Source organism: Delphinapterus leucas, chromosome 18 (assembly GCF_059928025.1).
Source record: "Delphinapterus leucas isolate spDelLeu-1000000601 "Yukka" chromosome 18, BTC_Dleu_Yukka2, whole genome shotgun sequence".
NCBI classification, from domain to species: Eukaryota; Metazoa; Chordata; class Mammalia; order Artiodactyla; family Monodontidae; genus Delphinapterus; species Delphinapterus leucas.
Window position 1 is genome coordinate 30,537,804 of NC_143146.1, and position 17,140 is coordinate 30,554,943.

General features: G+C 40.3%; 1 protein-coding gene across 9 annotated transcripts in view; it reads left to right on the plus strand.

Annotated features, from left to right (window-relative positions):
- TBC1D4 (TBC1 domain family member 4) overlaps positions 1–13,522 on the plus strand; it is a 247,029-nt gene extending 233,507 nt beyond the window's left edge. For all 9 annotated transcript variants that reach the window (XM_089899442.1, XM_089899441.1, XM_022577030.2 and 6 more), the window contains 4 exons: positions 3,671–3,830; positions 5,801–5,970; positions 9,140–9,316; positions 11,470–13,522. In XM_089899442.1, coding sequence (XP_089755568.1) covers positions 3,671–3,830; positions 5,801–5,970; positions 9,140–9,316; positions 11,470–11,703 — 741 coding nt within the window. In that variant the 3' untranslated portion in view covers positions 11,704–13,522. The remainder of the gene's footprint in view (positions 1–3,670; positions 3,831–5,800; positions 5,971–9,139; positions 9,317–11,469) is intronic.
- Positions 13,523–17,140: the final 3,618 nt, after the last annotated feature.

Below are 17,140 nucleotides of genomic sequence, written 5' to 3' on the forward strand. Positions count from 1 at the left end.
TGATGGAAGAAATGTTCTTAACCTCTAGTTTAGAATGTAGAAAAAAAGTAAGGTTCTATAAAAAAAAAGTATTGCTTCTGTGTTAAGATCATAGCTGAACAGCTTTCTTTTTTTTTTTATTTTTTAGGCTTTCTTTTTATTCTGCTAATGAGAGTTCTCTTAATTTTGAGCTACCAAAAATACCAATTTTTTTAATTGATAGAGCCCAGTATTTCTAGTTTTAAAATTGTAAATGGCCTAAGGGAAATATATCATTTTTTTCCAACATGAGTTAATGAGATTATAATCTCTCTCTCTCTTTTTTAAATTTATTTTTATTTTTTTGGCAGCGCTGGGTCTTCGTTGCTGCGCGCGGGCCCTCTCTAGTTGTGGTGAGCGGGGGCCCTTCCTCGCTGTGGTGCGTGGGTTCCTCACTGCGGAGAAGCTGTGGAGCAGGGCTCTAGGTGTGCGGGCCTCAGTAGTTGTGGCTCGCGGGCTCTAGAGTGCAGGCTCAGTAGTTGTGGCGCACGGGCCTAGTTGCTCCTGGCATGTGGGATCCTCTCGGACCAGGGCTCGAACACATGTCTCCTGCATTGGCAGGCAGACTCTTAACCCCTGTGCCACCAGGGAAGCCCTCTAATCTCATTGTTTTAAGCCTCTTTGTTTGACTGCTGCTACGCTTCTTATTTTAGAGTTATGACTTCCTGTGGCTCTTTAATTCTTTCCTTTTACAGCTTCTGTGGAACCATAGCTTGCACAGATATGTGCTCTAGAGATCAAACGTTTGCTATATTTATGTCTAGTACTTTGATTTTTAGTTTTGTGCTCTGAAAAACAGTTGTTTGTTGAATTCACAATATAATTGGCTATTTTTAAGGCATTTTTATAGAACTAACTACTTAAGGATGATATCTTCTAGAGAAAGAAGTTCTGCTAGATTTAATAAAATGTTGGATGTATTTCACACCAAAAAGTGAAGCTGATATAACTGATCAAGGACCCACTACTCAATCTGTTACTGTGTAGATAAAAATTTAAATTAAAGCACAAATCACAGATTTGTTTATTATTTACTACTGCTTTACTTTTAGCTACCCCAAGCATGAGAGTTTAAAAGTTACTATAAGCTGCTTATAATTTCTTTTTTGAAATATGAGTAATCAACTCAGTAGCCAAATAAAATAATTTCTTCTGTCAGTACTAGAAACATTCAGACGGCACTTTTTTTTTTTTTTTTTTTTTGCGATACGCGGGCGTCTCACTGCTGTGCCCTCTCCCGTTGCGGAGCACAGGCTCCGGACGCGCAGGCTCAGCGGCCATGGCTCACGGGCCCAGCCGCTCCACGGCATGTGGGATCTTCCCGGACCGGGGCACGAACCCGTGTCCCCTGCATCGGCAGGTGGACTCTCAACCACTGCGCCACCAGGGAAGCCCCAGACTGCACTTTTTGCTTTAATCTCCTCTGTCAAGAAAAATATGCTGCTGGAATACCTTGGATATTAGAAATCACAGCTCGAGCTTTTGGCTCCATAACCTTGGAAGCCTAACAGTATCTTAGCAGTGCAGACTGCCTGGCAAGTTCCATCATAAATCCGATGCTGGGCTCAGCAAAGAGAGAAGTTCTTGCTTCTGAACTGGATGTGGTAGATTCCTTAGAATGGAAGCTTTTCTGGAATTGGTCTGAAATTAGGATGTGCCTTCCATGAGAGTCCTGAGCCAGGGCAGTTCTGATTTAAATTCCAAAAGCAATACCTTCCTACATGAGGAAAAATTACCATTTCCGTGTACGAATGGTGATACCAAAACACTCATGATAGAGAAATGTGCTCCATAGTTGTAGATGGACTTACACTGACTTGCTTTATGAACTCAGTTAAATGAACTTGGATTTGTGAACATAATAATAAAATAAAACAGTACTGTGTAAGTACTGCATTCTAACGCATTGTGCCACTATAGCTAAAAAGAAATGATACAAATGAACTTATTTACAAAACAGAAACAGACTCACAGACTTAGAGAATGAACTTATGGTTACCAGAGGAGAAGGGTGGGGGGAAGGGATAGTTAGGGAGTCTGGGATTGACATCTACACACTGCTGCAAAGGAAACCATCAACAGGACGCAAAGACAACCCTGAGAATGGGAGAAAATATTTGCAAATGAAGCAACTGACAAAGGATTAATCTCCAAAATATGCAAGCAGCTCATGCAGCTCAATATCAAAAACAAAACAAACAACCCAATCCAAAAATGGGCAGAAGACCTAAATAGACATTTCTCCAAAGAAGATATACAGATTGCCAACAAACACATGAAAGGATACTCAGCATCACTAATCATTAGAGAAATGCAAATCAAAACTACATTGAGGTATCACCTCACATCAGTCAGAATGGCCATCATCAAAAAATCTACAAACAATAAATGCTGGAGAGGGTGGAGAGAAGGGAACCCTCTTGCACTGTTGGTGGGAATGTAAATTGATAGAGCCACTATGGAGAACAGTATGGAGTTTCCTTAAAAAACTAAAACCAGAACTACCATATGACCCAGCAATCCCACTACTGGACAAATACCCTGAGAAAACTGTAATTCAACAAGAGTCATGTACCACAATGTTCATTGCAGCTCTACTTACAATAGCCAGGACATGGAAGCAACCTAGGTGTCCATCGACAGATGAATGGATAAAGAAGGTGGGACACATATATACAATGGAATATTACTCAGCCATAAAAAGAAACGAAATTGAGTTATTTGTAGTGAGGTGGATGGACCTAGAGTCTGTCATACAGAGTGAAGTAAGTCAGAAAGAGAAAAATAAATACCGTCTGCTAACACATATATATGGAATCTAAAAAAAAAAAAAAGAAAATGGTTCTGAAGAAACTAGGGGCAGGACAGGAATAAAGATGCAGATGTAGAGAATGGACTTGAGGACACAGGGAGGGGGAAGGGTAAGCTGGGACGAAGTGAGAGAGTGGCATGGACTTATATATACTAACCAATGTAAAATAGATAGCTAGTGGGAAGCAGCCGCCTAGCACAGGGAGATCAGCTCAGTGCTTGGTGACAGCCTAGAGGGGTGGGATAGGGAGGGAGGGAAGGAGATACAAGAGGGAGGATATATGGGGATATATGTATACATATAGCTGATTCACTCTGTCATACAGCAGAAACTAACACACCATTGTAAAGCAGTTTTACTCCAATAAAGATGTTAAAAATAAAATAAAATAGATACCCAACAAGGACCTACTGTATAGCACAGGGATCTATGCTCAATATTATGTAACCACCTAAATGGGAAAAGAATTTGAAAAAGAATAGATACATGTATATGTATAACTGAATCACTTTGCTGTACACCCGAAACTAATGCAACATTGTTAAACAACTATACTCCAACATAAATTAAAAAGTTTAAAAAATACTACTTTTATTTCTCAAATATATGTGAATTAGTTATTAAATATTAGAGTAATAAAATTAAAGTTAGTGTATTTATGTACTCAGATAAATGCATAGTATTTTATTTTTCTTCTCCAAATTAACTTTAGATTCAAATTTATCAAATATCTGTGAATTAATTATTAAATATTAGAGTTATAAAATTAAAGTTAGTGTATTTTATGTACACTCAGATAAATGCATAATATTTTATTTTTTTTCTCCAAATTAACTTTAGATTCAAATGTACCAGCTGTCCAGGCTCCTTCATGACTATCACAGAGATCTCTACAATCATCTTGAAGAAAATGAAATCAGCCCCAGTCTTTATGCTGCCCCCTGGTTCCTCACATTGTTTGCCTCTCAATTTCCATTAGGATTTGTAGCCAGAGTTTTTGGTAAGAGATGCTGATGATCCAGTGAAACAGTGTTATTTATTCCAAGGGATATACTTCTAGCCATAAGGTGCTCCAATTGTTTTATCAAGCATTACACAGAATCGCAAATTGCTAGTGGAATTTAGTAAATAAGTCTGGCTCTGTTCTGAGAGTAATTTGAAACCATATTGGTCTTAAATAAAATTGAAATTCAAAGCGAAAGAAGAATTGAGCTTCTATATTTGAGTAAGCTGTAATGGAGTTCTTATTTCCTTTTATACCTAAAAAATCACAGTATAATGAATTAAGGATTTACTCTGTATGATTTTTTAGATTTTTAAACACATCTTTACTACCTCTTTTTATTTTCCTTCCCCACTGTCCTCTTCAACCTGGATTCAAAACACAGAGAAACATGTTCTCTAACTGGGTTAACAGAAGTACCTGTTCCAATGTTGTTTCTAATGGCATTTTGGGTTTTTTTTTTTTTTTTTTTTTTTTTTGCGGTATGCGGGCCTCTCACTGTTGTGGCCTCTCCCGTTGTGGAGCACAGGCTCCGGATGTGCAGGCTCAGCCCAGCTGCTCCGCGGCATGTGGGATCTTCCTGGACCGGGGCACAAACCCGTGTCCCCTGCATTGGCAGGCAGACTCTCAACCACCGCGCCGCCAGGGAAGCCCTACAGTGTCTTTCTTATTGGGGGCTGTGGTTTTAAAGGTTAAACACTGCATTAGCACTAATAAAATTTATAGGCAAAGTGCAGCAAAAGAGTATAACCGAGATGCAGGGAATCAAATGTTTACCAAATTTCTCTTCTTGAGTATACACGATTGCTTTTCTCCAGGGAAGTTTTCTTTGGAGCTTGGGTTCCTATTTATGGGTCTTCTATAAATCTTTTCATTTATATATTTGCTTCTCAGAAAATAGCTTATCAAATCAAAATATTTAAGGTATCTCTAATTACTTAGGGTATCTCTCTTTGATTTACCCTTGGAAGCTTGATAACAGAATTCAGGAAACAAATCTCCCCAGTCGTCTGTTTTTTGCTAAGAGAATATGAATGATGCTGTCAACTCTACGATAGGTGCTCCATTCTTTTCTTAGAATTTAGTGAAGAATAGAGACCGTCAGCAAAGGGAAAGATGCATGAGCAAGAAGAATGACCATGTTTGAAGTAATTGTTCCACGGCTCCCTCATTTTTAACGACCCCCTCTTTATTATTGATTGTGGAATGGCATGGATTGAGAGGAACACTCATACAAAAGCATTTAGTACTTTTCAAAACTATTGCATGTTTGTATTTGTTAGGAAGCAAAGTTCAGGGTTAGGGTAGCTTTTCTCTTCTGATTTAGGTTATATACTGGTTTTGATTTTTCTTTTAAAGTTTTTTTTTTTTTTTTAAATTGCTGCTCTAGTACAGTCTTTAGAATTAGACAGTCTCGGGTTTACATCAGTTTCTAGCTCTTTTATTAGTTGTTTGGCTTGCACACATATTAACTGGTCCATTTAGTTTTTTATTCTGGTCATGAGAGTTTAAATAGTCCTAATTGGTTATGTTGATTTGTTTCTGTATTCCCTTTGTGAAGAAAAATCTAAATATCAATGGATTCAGTGTTTTTGAGGTATACCTAGTGTCCATTAAATTTGGCAGTAAAAATTATAAATGCATGGACAAACAGATATATAATTTATCTTTTTCTTTTTACCCTGCCCTTATCTGAGGTTCCTAAATAAGTAAGAATATTTAAACAACTGTTTATTTGTTCCAGTCATATTATTATTTATTTCAAATCTAGGTGATTTTGACCAGTTTTATTTTGCAAAATATTCTGTGGTTCTGTTGCAGTAATTAAAACAACACACACACACACACACACACACACACACACACACAAAAACCACACACCAAAAAACCCATTAACACACAGAGGTCACTTTTTACAATAGTAGATGCATAATTTTGATCATGAAAATTATATCTCTTTTTTTCAGATATTATTTTTCTTCAGGGAACTGAAGTTATATTTAAGGTTGCCCTCAGCCTGCTGAGCAACCAAGAGGCACTCATAATGGAATGTGAAAACTTTGAAAATATTGTTGAATTCCTTAAAAGCACGCTCCCTGATATGAATTCCTCTGAAATGGAAAAACTTATCACCCAGGTATGAGTTAAATGGTAATAATAAGATATAAGATGAGACAGCAGTTTCTCTACTATTTATTAAATGTTTTAACATAAAGATGTAGTTTTGCTTGACAGGGATTTTTTCTTTTTGATTTGATCAAATACATTTTATCTAGAAACGAGACTATTGTGTAATTTCTCCCTTGTGACATTGTTTGTGAGGCTGTGTCTGGGCAAGGTGGTTCAGTGCTACATCATGAGTTTTTCAGGAACCTTCCAACTTAGACCAATGGTGAGACTGAAGATAGAACTGACAGAGTTAGGAGTACCTAATAAATAAGTAAGCTGAGACTCATCTCTGTAATATTGTTAATTCTGTTTTAAAATATATAAGGAGTATATGTGACAAGAGCACAGACTTTAGAAATAGACAGTCTTGGGTTTACATCAGTTTCTAGATCTTTATTAGTTGTTTGGCTTGCACACATCACCCTAATCTTCTGAACCCTCGTATTCTCACCTCCAAAATGAGACAATTCTGATCTAAGAGGTTTTGTGTGGTTTAAATGAGACTTGCTGTATCAGTCAGGGTCCCTTGCAGGAAACAGAGTCTACCTCCAATGATTCAAAGGAAGGTACCATTTACAGGGGTGTAGGCAGGGTTAAGGGAACTGGGCACAGATGTCTAGGTACCCAGGAACTAGTAACAGAGGGAAACTGTTCATACTCATGATGCTTCTCCCATCAGGAGAAGGATGACAGAACAATGTTACCAGGCCTAGTGAGTACCAGAACTCTGGAGGTTGCTGTGCTCTTGGTGAGCCAGACAGGGAAGGAGCAGGGAAGAAGTACCCGACCTCTTTCCCCTACCCCTTTTGATCTCCTGATGACTTTTCCCATTGGCCATACCTAACCAGAAGCCTGCAACAAGGAAAACAGGTCACAGGGATCTGCCTCCCAGGGTTCAGAGAATGGATGAGGGCAGAGAATGGATCTAGGAAGCAAATGGAGGGTAATCAGCGCACCGTATATCTAGTCCCTGGCTCTTCATAGGGACCAGGTAAGTGGCAGTTATATATTGTTGTTCAGATGACAGGAATACACTTAAGACCAGATTTGTAGATACAGCAGTCATGCCTTATGAGTATTGATAACATTTAAATTTACCACTTTCCTAGAGGCCCTTAGGGTAGCAGATAAAAGACAGTTTGGAGCAAGAGAAAAGGAGTTTGAGATCTTGTGCTGGTGTCCAGCTATCTACTAGCTGTGTGACTTTGGGCAAGTTACAACCTCTCTGAGTTTCAACTTCCTCTCCTGCAAAATGGGAATAACATCATTTTTAGGAGCAAATGTAACCAATTCAGTTGAAGAATTTTGTACACTATTATTCACTCTGTAAGAAAAACTCGTATTATTACACATAAAATTTTCTTTCCACTACGTGGAATTGAAATCACAAGCAGATTATTCTGTAAATATCTATGAACAGTTTTTATTTGTTAAAATGCTCTGGGGCTTCCCTGGTGGCGCAGTGGTTGAGAGTCCGCCTGCCGATGCAGGGGACACGGGTTCGTGCCCCGGTCCAGAAAGATCCCACATGCCGCGGAGCAGCTGGGCCCGTGAGCCATGGCCGCTGAGCCTGAGCGTCCGGAGCCTGTGTTCTGCAACGGAAAAGGCCACAACAGTGAGAGGCCCGCATACAGAAAAAAAAAAAAAAAGCTCTGGAAACTGAAAAATATAAATTTTACTTACACATTCACTTGTTTACTAATTTTTCAGAAATATCTTTTTGGACTGGCAAGCAGCAATTGTGCTTTTAGAGAGAGATGATAACTGATTTGAAATCAGATCACCTCTCTTCTAAAATTAATGAGGGAATTGCCTAGCTTTAGAGATTATTACTACGATTAATGGATAGAATTTATAGGCTATAGATTTGGACTTGATATTAGAGATAATTTTCTAACAAATAGAGTTGAATATGCAATGAATTGTTAATATTAAAGGAGGCTTTGATGAATAAATAAATAAAGTTTATTTATGGTCACTGTAAAAAACACAAATAATGCAGAACAGCACCAAGAAGAAAATAAAAGTAACTACAGATCTCAACACCTTGAGATTTAAAGCCTTTTAAACATCCTTTTATAATCTCTCTTTAATTACATACACAAATAAATATGTATACAGTTTTACTTAAGTGAAATCTTACTATACATGCTGTTGTATAACCTGATTTTTAAAATATTTGCAGAGTATTGGATATTTTTCCATGCCAATAAATGTAGATCCATACCCTCATTTTTAATGGTTGTGTAGTAGTCCTTTGTGTTCATACCCACTGCATAGGGAAAAGATGATGCTTGTTTGAGGGGAATAACCAGGTTGTCTTGAAATATCATTTAAATTCTAAGATTTGAGTATCTCTAACAGTAGGAGGGTAAGTAAGCAAGTGAGAGTTTTCTCACTGTAGGTTTCTTTTCTCCCTACACTGTTAGTGTAGATACAGATGCTTAAATGGCAGCTGTGGCCTCACTTTCCCTCACCAGTTTAGACTGAGGAGGAGTTGCCTGTCCTCTGACTTCTAAGCAAACTGTTCCTAATGGGTGGCGATATGGGAGAGCAGAGGTAGCCCCAAATAAATAGCTCTGTACAGTGCCCAGGGTTTCTGAAGATTTTGAATTTAGAAGATTCTCTCTATGGTAGGATATGTTAGTGACTTCCAAGAGGCTCACATGGATTAGCAAGTAGATGAAAATATTTAGCATAAGACCTTTCTGCCCCATTGACAAACAATTAGAAAGGCTTTTGGTCTCATTATTATAGAAATACCCTTCGCAATTGTGCTTATAACCAGCAAAGATGATCTCTAACTCAGGGAAGAGTTACTCAGTAACTAATGTTGTTTATGTGGTGGGCTACATTTTGGGAGACCATTCCTAGATTATGTATATTTTAGTTGCAAAATTTCTTTGAGCATTAACTTTTTCTAGAGTCTTGGACTTATCATGAGAATGTTTCAATTGTATAGAAATCATCTGTTTGTCCCTAACTTGACAGTCACACTTGTTATTCTTCCTTTTGATATGTCATACTATTCTTCATTAATAAGTATTGGGAAATCTACCTGAAGTACCCTAGATACACAGACTGTATCTTGGTGCACATCCCGAAGGTCAGACTAACCCACGGTGTTTTCATGGCAGGTTTTTGAGATGGATATTTCTAAACAGTTACACGCCTATGAGGTGGAGTATCACGTGCTGCAGGATGAGCTCCAGGAATCTTCCTATCCCTGCGAGGAGAGCGAACCCATGGAGAAGTTGGAGAGGGCCAACAGCCAACTGAAAAGACAAAACATGGACCTCCTAGAAAAATTACAGGTAAAGAGATAACAATTTGATCAAAAACGCACTTGGATGCCTCCTTGCCTGCACAGAACCATACCAGAAAGGACAGAGCTGTGGTGTGGATTGAACCATTGCTGACTGTGGGCCTGTGTATCGGACTGTGTCCAAGTGCTCTGGGGGCTGCAAATGCACATATCAATTTGAGTACCAATTGAGAGAGGAAATCTGCTCTCACAAAATAGTTAAATGGCAGCTGAAAGAATCTCGTTCAATACTTACTGGGTGTTGTACATGTTTGGTTTCAGTTCAAGGGAGGAGGGATTGACTATAGGAAGCTGGGAAAGCTCTAGGGGACTTGGCCTGGAGCTGGACTCCGGAGGGTTGGTGGGAGAAAGGAATGAGGAGTAGTGGGTGTTTAAATAAGGAGGATGTGGCAGAGCAGTAGAGGAAGCTTAACATCAGTTTAAGATTTACGTTGGGGCTTCCCTGGTGGCGCAGTGGTTGCGAGTCCGCCTGCCGATGCTAGGGGATGCAGGTTCGTGCCCCGGTCCGGGAAGATCCCACATGCTGCGGAACGGCTGGGCCCGTGAGCCATGGCCGCTGAGCCTGCGTGTCCAGAGCCTGTGCTCTGCAATGGAAGAGGCCACAACAGTGAGAGGCCCACGTACCGCAAAAAAAAAAAAACAAAAAAAGATTTACGTTGGAAAGAAGTGGGATAAACAGGATGGAGACAGAATTGTAGATAACTTTCAGGGTCAAGCAGAAGAACACGGCTTTAATCATGTTGAGAAGGAAATCTGTCGAAGTTTTTGAACCATATTTTAGAAAGATCAATCTGGAAATCTTGATAAGGACAGATTAGAATGGGGAGAGAAGGTGGGGAGAGAAGGTAGGGCGACCAGCTAGCAAGTATTTGCAGAAATCTGACTGGGGATGATGACAGCTGTCTAGAGTAAAACTCACAGAAATGGAAAGAAAAGGAGACATTTTTGAGAGAATTGAATTAAAAAATTGGTGACGCATAATCTGTGCCATCAAGGAGTTTATAGTTATTTTGGAATATAAAATATTAGCTATTTGTCAATGAACCCTTACCAATGTGATAAGCGATTTAGTATAAATTAATATTATGCACCTGCAACCTGTATGAAGTGCGCTGTGTATCCAAGCCCTGAGGGGTGGGGCTTCAGTGTGACCAGAGGATGGGGAGGTAAGAAGGTGAGGCTGGGGGCTGGGGGTTGGGGAAGGTGGAGCTTAAGTGCTGAGTTAGAGCTTAAGTGTTCCACGGCTCATTGGTTTCTGCTTACCCGCCACTTCCCCAGCACGGCGCATGTCCCCACACTAGAGGACACTAAAACTCTGCTTCGATGTGCAGTGAATCCTCTGACAAAGATAGCTAGGAGAGAAACAGCTGAGAAATGAGGGTCTCTAGAGTAGTTGCTCCCAGAGAAGGAACTCAGGCTTCCTTCGCTTCATCTACGTTAGCTCTGGCCCATAGAAAATTTTATGCCTTTTCCTGTTCCAAAAAAGAGCCAACAATCTCTATTTTCAGAAAGAAAAACAGTTGGGGTATTGACCCTTATTGCTAGGATGTTTCAGTGGTGATTAATTGAGCATTTCCTTCTTAGGGAAAGTGGGTTTGCACCTGCTTTATATTATAATGATTTTTATTAATGGTTACAGACTTTTTCACTCACAGTTCAATGTTCTCATCACCTCTGGGTTCCCAAGTTACGTGGGCACACCCGACACCCGTTAAAACTGATAGGGTCCCAAGTATGTGTTGAGGAAACCCTGCATTTCCACTCAGAGGGCAAAAAGCCTCTTTTAGTACTTCAGGGCAGTCAGCAATCTCCTGTTTCTCCCTGTCAGATTCCAGTCACTCCAGGAGAAGACCTGTGTGTGGAGTGAGGAACCTCACCACTGTGGGATGTTGATTTAATTTTGCATTTTTGGTGTATTCAGTGAAATGAGATGTATTTTGTTAGTACCCTAGTTATATTTTTTGAGAAACCTAAAGAAATCTCCATTTCATGGGAGGTTTCAGAGTATTTGCTTCTTATACTGTTTTATTAAGGAATATGACATGATTAGTTAACATATGTAAGGTCTGGCTGCTGCTATGATGAAGAACCAAAACCTTCAAATTTTTGATTTGGAGGATTTTTTTTTCTTGCCCCAAACAGATAGCTCATGCTAAAATCCAGACCTTGGAATCCAACCTGGAAAATCTTTTAACCAGAGAGACCAAAATGAAGTCTTTGATCCGGACCCTGGAACAAGAGAAAATGGCTTATCAAAAGGCAGTGAATCATATTCGGAAGCTGCTGCCAGCAGACGCTCTGGCCAATTGCGAACCGCTGCTGAGAGACTTCAACTGCAACCCTAACAGCAAAGCCAAGACAGGAAACAAGCCGTAACTGAAGACGTGCCACCCCAGCCAGAAGTGCTCTGAGGATGTTACCGACAGAAGGAGTGTGCATGCTGCTGGCCCAGAGCTGACAGAACCACTGAACTGGTTCCGAGCCCAAGTCAGAGCCGGTAACCCTCGCTCTCCTTAGAGCATGCCAGTTCTAAGCCATTGTACATATGTAGACTGTTTTTTGCTGTCCTTGTTGACTATGTACATATATATATAATGGACATAAAGAGTTCATGCTTTCACATAAAGGAGTAGATGTATATTTAGAGCAGTTTTTTAAAAAAAATCAACACTTCATGAAATCCAAACCAAAGGGAAGTTAAAATGAAATTCCCCTTGGACCCATGTGAAATCATTTGTTTTTGTAGTGAAACAAAGCTAGAACATCTTTGTATATTGAAATATACTTGAAAAAAATGAATGTATTTTTTTCTCCAAAGAACAGCATGTTTCACTCATTGCTGGAGAGGTGGAAACATTTGTGTAGCTTTATGTGCATCTGTCTTAAAATCTACTGACATTTTTAATATATATATACATGTATATGAGGAAAATGATTGCCAGTCAGGCTCCTTATGGGTTTTTCAGGAACGTAGGGGCCGTCCCCTGCTGCCTGCTTTGTGCCAACGAGCATGTTGCATCTACATACATTTTGAGTCTGGTCAGGCATTACTTTAGGTGTGTGGAAGGAGAAAGCAAGACTGTGGCTGAGTTTGCCCACCCAGCTCAAAGTGAAAGAGAACACTACTAATTTTCTAGTAAATTAGACCAGCATTGTTACTTAAACTAAAAATATCAGTCCTCAAAAATTTAATTTAGGACCTAAATTGTCTAGATCTACTTTCTACCTTTTTATTCAAATTATTCCTACAGTTGTGAATGAACTCCCCTTTACTTGGTGCCACAGTTGGTGATAAGGATTTGCCATTTCCCTCTAAAATGTAGGCACTCTTACCTTAGTTCTCTCTACCTTAAATGGAGGATAAGGAAATGAAATTATGATTGGTTTTCTAAAGATGATGTACTGTGTTGAGATACGTTGTGTTTTGTTTTGTTTTTTTTTTGCCAATTGACAGGTCTGATAAGCTTGTAATCATTTTCCCCTTCCATGTGACAATTTATGAGAACTGTGGAATATTTTAAGTAAGCTGTTGAAAGCTGAGAAAGCCCTTCTGAAACCTACAACTCTGCATTTGGACGCCTGACTTTCTCAGTCTACAGATAGATTATGCGTAGACATTCATGCATGCTGGGTGAATGGAAGGAAAGTAACTTAAAAATTGAGTTACACATGGAATTTCTCCATTTCAGAGATGATTCTATGATAGTGCCTCGGAAAGTTGATAACAGCGTTTTTGCCTTTCCAAACAATATTTTTCGTTACTGCTTTTTGCAGTACTTGTATCATCACAGATGGATTACCTGGGATAATTTCCCTCAAATTTCTCTATTTGTAGGAGAGGTATTTTCCTATGAGGAATATGACAAATATTATCTGGTTACTGTCTGGTGATGAAAATTACCTCATGTGTAATACACAGGTGGTAGCCAGGGAATCTTCAAGTTGGGAAAAGAAACTTTTCCTTTCAGTTGTTCCGTTTAAAATAAATTTTATTCTGGGTGTTCAAAGTCAGCGTTAGAGTTGTATTACGGTGTTCGGAGCTTAAGTTGTCTTGGATACAATATTTCTTTTGAAAATGAATTTTTCTTTTGTGATCTTTTAAATGTTGCAACGATTATGCTTCATGCATTGTTACATCTTCATCCTATTAATGTAATGTCTAGTTCATTTCCAATAAATACATTGCTGCAGTTTCCTTGGCTTATTGGTTTTACTTTTGTTCGTAGTAAAAGAGAAGAAGGTCTTGGCTAGAGTCCTTTATAAAATCTGCACGGGTTGGATTGTTGCTACTTAAAATTTGCACACTGATAATTCTTTGAATCAGAGACAACAAAGATAATTTTTAGAAACATTTATGAAAGTACATGGTCAGTCATTCAGTACTAATTTTCAACTTCTTTCCCAATGGAGCCTTTTGCTGATAAATGTAAAAAAAGACAACCACACTGACAGTACTGCATTCTACCCCGTTTGTTTTTTATGCCCCCTCATAGACAGCAAGAGGGAGTAAGAGGATAAGAAAATACAAAATTTTAAAATTGGGTTAGCTCCCAAATAAAAGGATTAAAGGCACTTATTGGTGGATATGATATGAATGTGTTTACATAAAAATATGTTTCAGAATATTTTCAAGCATGTTTGGATTTCAGTAAAAGGATACTGTATCTTCTTGCTAACTTTAGGACTAAATCTTTTAAGTATTTTGTACTATATGTAGTAGTTTGAAGAGCCAGTGTAGGCTTAGGTAGAATGGTCTCTTAATATCCATGTTAATTTACCCATTTTATCACCATTTCAGCATTTCCCACCCCACCTGGGCTGGATTACAAATAGGAAATCTGCCACCTGAATTATTTAGTCCTCTACCATGTTGCATCACTCTTACTCGCTTTGATATATTGAGAAAAGCACTGGGTTTAAGGTGAGATATTTTAGATCTGAGTCTTGGTTCCACCCCTTTTATTCATTCACTCAACAAGTAATTTGTGTAAGCCAAGCTAGATGCTGAGTATTCAGAGGTGGAGAAGATACAGTCCTTGTCCACAATGAGCTTGTGGTCTAGTGGCAGGAGGTTAACCAGAAAAAAGGAGAGTTTATACTACAGCAGGTATGCAAAGTAATCCACTCATTACACTCAAGGTGACAGGAGGGCCTAGCAGCACTTTGGAGTAGGTGACAAATACTCAGAAGAGGTGGTGCTTGCCCTGAGCCTAGAATAGCCAGTAGAAGTTGAGCAGGTTTGTGTTTAAACAATAGATGAACGAGAGATGGTGTCTTTCTGAAATCAAAACTCATTCCTTAATCCCAAAGTACAGTTAGTGTTCCCATAGGGGAGTGGTGAGAGAAGAGGCTCCTGAAAAGCAAGGGCTTTTTCATGAAGGTCTTAGCAGACCTTGTGAAGGAGTTTGAACTCCACCTAGAGAGAAATGGGAGCCATTAAAGGCCAGTAACCTGGAGAGAGACATGCTCAGATTTGTTCCAAATCACTTAATACAACTGGAGAGAAACTAGGGACTGGGAGACTGCAGTTAGGTGAACGCCATCAAAATCTAGGCCAGGGCTTCCCTGGTGGCGCAGTGGTTGAGAGTCCGCCTGCCGATGCAGGGAACACGGGTTCGTGCCCCGGTCCGGGAAGATCCTACATGCCGCGGAGTGGCTGGGCCCGTGAGCCATGGTCTCTGAGCCTGCGCGTCCGGAGCCTGTGCTCCGCAATGGGAGAGGCCGCAACAGTAAGAGGCCTGCGTACCGCAAAAAAAAAAAAAAAAAAAAATCTAGGCCAAAAAAATTAGTAAAAGCCTGGTCTATAGCAGTGGCCTTGGGGAAGCAAGTCAGCCTGGATTGCTCTCTCTCTGATATAATTGGTCACCGAAACCCGCTAGTTTTGTCTGCTAAATATTTGTCCATAGCCCCCTGAAACTGAGGGTGGTTATCAGATCCCTTAAACTACAACTTGCCTAATGAGTAATGAACTTAACCAGCCTACACTGATCAAGCTCAATTTAATTGTTTTTACAAAAACTCGCACGTCCTCCAAGCCTCACGTAGCCTAAACAATAAGACGTTTGCCCAAGCTGTTCTTCAGGAACCTGGATTCAGCTGTGTCCAGTTAGAGCTCGGGGCTGTTTAAGACTGGGTGGGGCCAATGATCCTCCAACTGAGCATGTGCGAGTGCCGGATGGGTGGAGTCTTGAGGTCAGAAGGCACCAAACTCCACCCTCAGAGCGTGCGTCCCGTGTTCAGAAGCGCGGGCAGCTTTGCTGCGCCTGCTCAGAATGACGATTACCGCAGCTTTTCCTTCTCTCCAATCAGCTTTCCATGCTCCCCAGGCCTCAGCTTTATCCCTGAATACCCCAAGCGCCTCACTTTCTGGGAAGCGAATTTGAGGTTTGTTCTCCAGTCTCCTCGCTTGGCTGTCTCGCGGATAAACCCCTTCTCTGCTGCAAACCTCGGCATCTCAGCGTTCGGTTCGCTGCGCATCTGGCAGAAGAACGTGGTCCTGTAATATCCCCATCGCTTTTGCAGGTACCTTGTTCATGTCCTTGCTCTGGTGGGTTAAACTGAGACCAACCCCATTTCTAGGGGCTCTCAAGTCACAGACATTGAGCTACTTGGTGTTTGTTTTGATGAGTGAGAAACGCAAGCAGAATGTCTCAAATAGAGGAGAAGGATCTAGGATAGAGAGGGAATCAGCTGGAAGCATAGGGAAAAAGCAACAGAAGAGATGTTGAGTGGGAGTTTTTGGAGTGAAGCGTTGGTGACTCTAGTAACCTGGTCTCCCTCCAGTCTACCCACGACATGCAGTACTGTGTCAATTTCCTGGGGTTCCACCTGATGGAACCACATTTGCTTCACTACAAACCTTACTTCAAGGTGAGTGCAGCACCAGAGGGCCTGGCAAAGGGTGCCTGCCCAGATATGGGTTGTCATCGCTTACCCGGACTGCGCTCACCTCAGGCAGAGGGACCTTCCTAAAACATGAATCTCACCAAGTTTATCCTCAGTTTAAAACCCTTCGAGGGCTCGTCTTTCTTCCCAGGATCATCTAATCTTTGAGACGACCCACTTGGCCTTTCGTATGTCCCAGGTAGCCTGTCCAGCTTGATCTCCTGCCTCGTGCTCTGCTCAGGTCAAATGGTTAAGCTCCGTTTCCGTTCCTGAACTTGCCATCTTTCTGCTTCGCCCCGGCTGCTTCTTGCCCTGGGGGGTCTGGGAGTGCTCCTTCCTTCCTGCACTCCGTCTGGCTCACTCCTTCAGGTCACGCTTAGGTCTGTGTTGGGGGATGAACTGACCGCCCGCCCTGTAGCCAGGGTGTACTATCATAGCGTGGGCCACCCCGGGGGTACTACTGACCTTCACAGAGAGCTCAGGCCCCCCTAGAGGGGATTATGCATATTAAAAAACTAACGTCATCATTACTCTGTCATAAGAAAAATGTTAACGGATTTTAGGTAAATTGAGAGGTAGGTGTAATTTTATTCAGCATTTTATGTTTCTTGGTGGCCTACTATTGAGGGGGGTACTTTGCTAGATGTTGAGACCTCAAAAATGTCTCTCTCCTAGCTTAAGTTCTTACCTGATAAATTCATAGTTCTTATGAGAAAAAAAAAATCAGAATGTACTGAGTGATACTTCGTAAATTGTGAAAAGACTCTGGTGCTTTACCTTTTATCATAATAAATATGTGCTATATGCTATATATAATTTATAACATATGTAGTATATTATTCTCTACCTTATTTTTAAAATTTTAATTTTATATTGGAGTATAGTTGATTTACAATGTTGTGTTAGTTTCAGGTGTACAACAAAGTGA